The sequence below is a fragment of the Pistacia vera genome, unplaced genomic scaffold (assembly GCF_008641045.1).
Source record: "Pistacia vera cultivar Batoury unplaced genomic scaffold, PisVer_v2 Contig498, whole genome shotgun sequence".
Lineage (NCBI taxonomy): Eukaryota > Viridiplantae > Streptophyta > Magnoliopsida > Sapindales > Anacardiaceae > Pistacia > Pistacia vera.
In genome coordinates this window covers 829,631-835,133 of record NW_022196332.1, presented here as the reverse complement: position 1 = coordinate 835,133, position 5,503 = coordinate 829,631, and the positions used below count along the sequence as shown (strand labels likewise).

At 28.3% G+C, this 5,503-nt stretch overlaps 1 protein-coding gene across 1 annotated transcript; it reads left to right on the top strand.

The window, feature by feature from the left end:
- Positions 1-1,699: 1,699 nt before the first annotated feature.
- LOC116105356 (protein PHLOEM PROTEIN 2-LIKE A9-like) lies at positions 1,700-5,064 on the top strand. Its single transcript, XM_031391789.1, has 5 exons — positions 1,700-1,768; positions 3,391-3,432; positions 3,845-3,868; positions 4,250-4,329; positions 4,494-5,064. The coding sequence occupies exons 1-5, from the start codon at positions 1,700-1,702 to the stop codon at positions 4,879-4,881; spliced, it is 603 nt and encodes a 200-aa protein (XP_031247649.1). The 3' UTR covers positions 4,882-5,064.
- Positions 5,065-5,503: the final 439 nt, after the last annotated feature.

The window sequence follows — 5,503 nt, the reverse complement described above, 5'->3', positions numbered from 1 at the left end:
ATCTTGATGTTGAGTAAAGTTATACAAAGTATTTATCATAAAGTGATTATATGTCGGACCTAGTTTATTATAGGATAATAAGTTAAATGAAAATTTTTTGTATAATCAAATTCTAACGACTAACATAAAAACAACTATGAATTAGAATATTAAGTTAAAATCTTACCTTTATATATGTAAATATTATTAAAAAAAAAAAAGTAAAATAAAATGATGCTATTTGGCTCGCTTCTAACAAGCACTTGAAATATAATCAATATAAATATATTAAAATAACCTGATAATCCTATAATGGAACCAATTCACTCCGGTAAAAACTTTATTATTGAACAAGTCAGCATTGAAGAAATTAGAATAGAAAAACCAACATACACACCTTCCTCTTGATTTATAAATAAATACATTTTTAGTTGTTATAGCTTCTCTCCCATAATCACTTGTTCCATAAACTATCACTTTAAATATTTTTGAGAAACACTTTCATACATATTATAGAAAAGTGGGTTATAATAATCTATTTTAATAATTTTTTTTTTTATAAAAATAGGCTTTTGTAGCTTTTATGATTAAAAACTGGCGTTGCCAGTCAAAATACCATTCACATATACAATATAATTTAAATAATACTTAATTATTTATTTATAAATTTAAAAATATTAAAATGTTACAATTTTCAATCAACGCTGATCAACAAATCAACAAGAGTAAAAGAAAATTAACTTTTTTTTTTATTTTAAAGTAAAAGATCTGGTGGTTGTCCACCAAAATCTGGTGGTCGGTCATCGTCATCCATGTTTGTTTCCAATTTAATTTTTATGTTTCTTCAACGACTTACCCTCCAAGATGGGGGGTAATGTTGGGTGTTTCTGAAATTGGGGAAAAAGTTCGTTTGCCATAGTTTTAGTGGTGAAACTTAATTCAGCCCTAAAAGTATGTCCAAATAAAACAATGTTCTCCTCGTTGCCGTTGGCATTTTACAAGTCAACTTTGCTAATTAATGTAAATTAATCAAGAAGACAATTTAATCCTTGATTTACTTTCATATTTACATAAACCATTAACATTAAAACAATTAATAATATTTATAATACTTTATATGTAACTATTTAAAAGCATTTCAAGTTATTATGGTTCTGTTTGGTTCATTAAAATATCTTTTGAAAAAAATTAAATTGGGCGGATTTACGATGTAGGATTAGGAAATTAACAAAATAATCTATATATTTGTTTTATTACTAACACCCCTATAATAAAATATTAAAAGTTAACAAAAACACCTACAACCACCCATTAAATACGGTACGGCCACCATCGCGGAGGTGGCCGGAATATTTTTCAATTTTAAAAAAAATATTTGAGGGTGTTTAGTTAAATTATATAATTTAGGAAATTTAAAAGAAATTGAAAAATATAGAATATATTTTGGGAATAATGACATCTCACTATTTAACTTTTTTGGAATACTATTATTAGTATCTCCAAAAGCGAACCAAACGAAGCCTATGTTTTTCTTTCCTGTTTTACAAAATAAATGAATTTAAGAGTTAATTACTTAATACAAATATTATTTCACATTTAACACAAAAAAATACAAAATAAAATCTATTTTAAAAATAAAATCTATTTTAAAAATAAAATCTATTTCTAACATGAATTTGTCTCATTGAGGTAGAAAAGGAGTTTGAGCAGAGACAAGGACATGACAGCTGTAAAAGGGCTGACAACTCTGGGGTTTGGTGAAAGGGAATATGAGTTTTTAACAAGGAGCGTAAATGTTAATTTTTCAAAACTTATGGACCTTAATGTCATATGGTTTTCCTGAAAAGTTGTATAATCAGTCCCTATGATTGAAAGAAGATGATTATTTCAAAATGGATAACAAGGTTCAGAAAGAGACAAAAGGTGCTCTCTCTCTCTCTCTCTTATATATATATATATATAATTATATATATATATATATTAAATTCTTGATGAAAGTTTTTTTTAATTAACTAGGATTATTATTATTATATTGTGGAAATTGTAAGGATACTGAATCTTGGTCTAATTGGAGCATAATGATATTAGGATTAAAAAAAAAAAACTACTATAATATTTATGAAATATTTTATAAATTTATGATATACAGTGAGTCTTAGACAATTCTTGGATCTGGGATCCAATGGCTCTTTTCTTTTTAATTAAAAAAAAAAATATATATTACTGCACCAATTGTGTCTCACATGTTGAGTTTTAGATTTTTATTTTATTTTTTATTTTACCTTAATATTGAGAGTAGAGGATTGCATCAAAAATTATTTTTGAAGTATATTAGCTATATGAGTTTTTAGAAAAATTCGTTTTTAGAAGTATATTGGGCTTGTTTGGTAGATTATTTGAAAAGTGTTATTATGAAAACATGTTTTGAGTTGAGTTAGATTAAATCGAATAGGATTAGATTCTGAAAATGTGTTTAGTAAAACATCTAAAAATTATATCAGAGTTTGATCTGAATAGTTGTTTAGTACATTTTTTTAAAAAGGTTTTTAAGACAGAATAGTTGTTTGGTGTAGTTTTTGAAAATATTTAGATTATTTTTTTATCCCCTACATTTGTTAATTTAGTTAAACACCCTTACAATAAAAATTTAAAAATTAACTAAAGCACCCCAATCACCCAAAAGGACAACCGACAAAATGATGCACGACCGATTAGATCTAACTGATATAGTCGACCTACCAAATCTACCGTGGATTTGGTCGAAAACGGCCAGATCTACAACTAGAAACGATTAGATCTTTGGCTGTAGATTTTACCAATCGTGCATAGTTCTGGTCACATCGAGCAATGATGGCCAGCAGTTGACGATAGTTTCTGGCAGGCAATGGTAGTCTTTGATGAATTAATTTTTAAATTGGAAGGAGAGAAAAGTTTATGTGTAGGAACTATATTAATTGGGGTAATTTACGTTGATGAGTGGTTAATGTTGGTTGTTTGAGTTAATTTTTGGTTGAGGATGTTGAAAATCAAAGGATATACGGAGCTGGCATGGCCTTGATGTGGGCTCGATATACTGTGTTAGTAGGGATTTATGCCTAGCCGCTACAGGTAGGTGCCAATCCCATGACAATGACAATATACTGAGTTGGCAGGGGCTCGATGTTGGTTTGATATACCGAGTTGGTTGGTCTTTATGCCTAGCTACTGTAGGTGGGTGTAATCACAGAAGATTTGCTCAAAACGGTTATCAACAAATGAGGTTTTTTTTTTTCTTAATTCCATAACATCAAGCTAATAGAATCAGATCCTTTACCCAGATATTGTTCAACCATTAAATTATTTTATACTATTATTTACTTAAAAACAAATGAATTCATTCTTGATTTTTTTTTTTTTTTAATTTCTTAATAGCAAGAAGGTGGACCATCATCCCAGGTGTCAACGCCTACTCCGGTATTGTTTCACCATATAAATCATCTTTTTTTTTTTTTTAATTTTATTGTAAATTTGCCACACAGTAAAGTGAGAGTAATCCTTTTTTTGTTTTTTTTAATGCTATTCACTAACTAAAAATGAAATGCTGTTAGTGTCAGGGTTAGTCACTTACCAAAAAATTCTCTATTTTTAAGATTCTTTTATCAAAATTAGAAAAAAAAAAAAAAATAGCTCTCTCTGACATTTAGTGAACTAACAAATTAAAATCAACAAATGATGGTTTTTTTTTTTTTTTAATTCCATAACAGCAAGCTAATAGGATCGGATCCTTTACCCAGATATTGTTCAACCATTGAATTATCTTATATTATTATTTACTTAAAAACAAATTAATTCATTCTCAAATTTTTTTTCTTTTATTTCTTAACAGCAAGAAGGTGAATCATCATCCCAGGTGCCGACCCCTACTCTGGATCTTTTCATTTTTATTTATTTTTTCATATATTATAAAGTTCTATATCTGTTGACCATAATTTTTTTTTTTTTAAATATGCTTAGATGAAAGTATTTAATTTAATTTTATTTGATACATGTTTTAACTTAGAATATGGTTCTTTTTCCTTTTATCTTTTTTTTTTTTTTTTTTGGTGGAGGTAATTGTTAAGGGTTAGTGAATCTTGATTTGATTTGAGAATGATGATATTTAGACGAAAGTATGCAGATTATTATTAAATTTATGGAATATTTTATTAAATTTATGACCTAATTGTCGAGTTTAGGTTTCATGTTGAGAAATATATATGATGAAAGTGAGAAATAATTTTGAAATGTACAGGGTAATAAAATCTACAAAGGAGCCTTTGATATTACATGGGGCAATAACGACAACTACTGGAAACTACCAGCGGATGAAAAGTAAGAAAGTCCCCTTTTCTCTAATTATTGAAGTCCAATATATATATATATATTGGATCAGGATAGTGATTTATTAATCAAGAATGATTTATTAGAGTTTTCTTCTTACAGTAGTGTATAATATCTATAAATCTGAAAAATCCTTCATATATTTCACTGTACAGGTCACCTGCAGAGCTGAAGCGGGTGTGTTGGCTTCAGGTAACCGGTAAAACAAAAGTAAAAAGGGGGAAGTCATATGAAATAGAGTTCAACATTACTTTGAAAGCTGACGGCTTTGGGTGGAATGGCCTCCCACTTTTTCTGATGGCTAAGATTGGGGCAAAGGGAAAATCCATATGGAAAAAGATTAAGCCACTGGAGCAGACTACAGATAATAAGACATTTGATATTCCTAAGCCTGACGAAAAGTTCATCGTTAAAATTCCAGATAATAAAGGTGACGAGGAACAGGACCTTTTCTTTGGCTTCTATGAAATTTGGAGTAACAAATGGAAGGGAGGATTGCTTATTAATTATGCAACTGTTAAAGAAGTAAGCGAACCGAATTAAGCTCTGTTTGTGCTTAGCAAAATGTTGCCAAATAAGAGACTAGAAGACAAAAAGATAAACTAGCATTTCGTGCACTGATAACGTTTTTTATATTGTGTGTTGTTTGCCAAACATATATTAATAAAGTCATGTTTGTTGCCAAAGTTTTAAAAAAGCTAGCTACATTAGTTAAATAGTTTGATAAATGGATGTTAAATGATAGTGAATGATATGATAATGTAAGAGTAGTATCACTTCATTTTGTATGGATGAATTTAGATAGATTTTTGTAAGTGTAGTATTATTAAGTAGAATAACAATTCTATCATAGATGAGACAACTTTTATATGAATTTTGATAACTAATTCTTGAAGTCTAAATAGAGGGCCCCATAACTGACAAAAATTATGGATATAGAGAATTTTTATCAGTCCCATATGATCATAATGCTTTGTTTTCATTGTATATGTAATCTTTATTAGTGAGATATGGTTAGAATGTTTAGATTTCATCTGTATGTTTAAAGAAGTTGATGACTTCTGTGAAAAAGGAATTTTATAAGCTTAATAGCTTAACTTTAGCTTACAAACTTCTTTTATATAGAAACTATACAAAGTAGAGTAAGTTTTTGATGAAACTAATG

What these genes read in the sequence shown, in the direction of transcription:
- LOC116105356 (XM_031391789.1), top strand. Translation starts at nt 1,700, where the DNA reads ATGACAGCTGTAAAAGGGCTGACAACTCTGGGGTTTGGTGAAAGGGAA. An exon ending in AGGTGTCAACGCCTACTCCG is followed by an intron (nt 3,433 to 3,844) that starts GTATTGTTTCAC and finishes ATTTCTTAACAG; the next exon opens with CAAGAAGGTGAATCATCATC. An exon ending in AAGGTGAATCATCATCCCAG is followed by an intron (nt 3,869 to 4,249) that starts GTGCCGACCCCT and finishes TGAAATGTACAG; the next exon opens with GGTAATAAAATCTACAAAGG.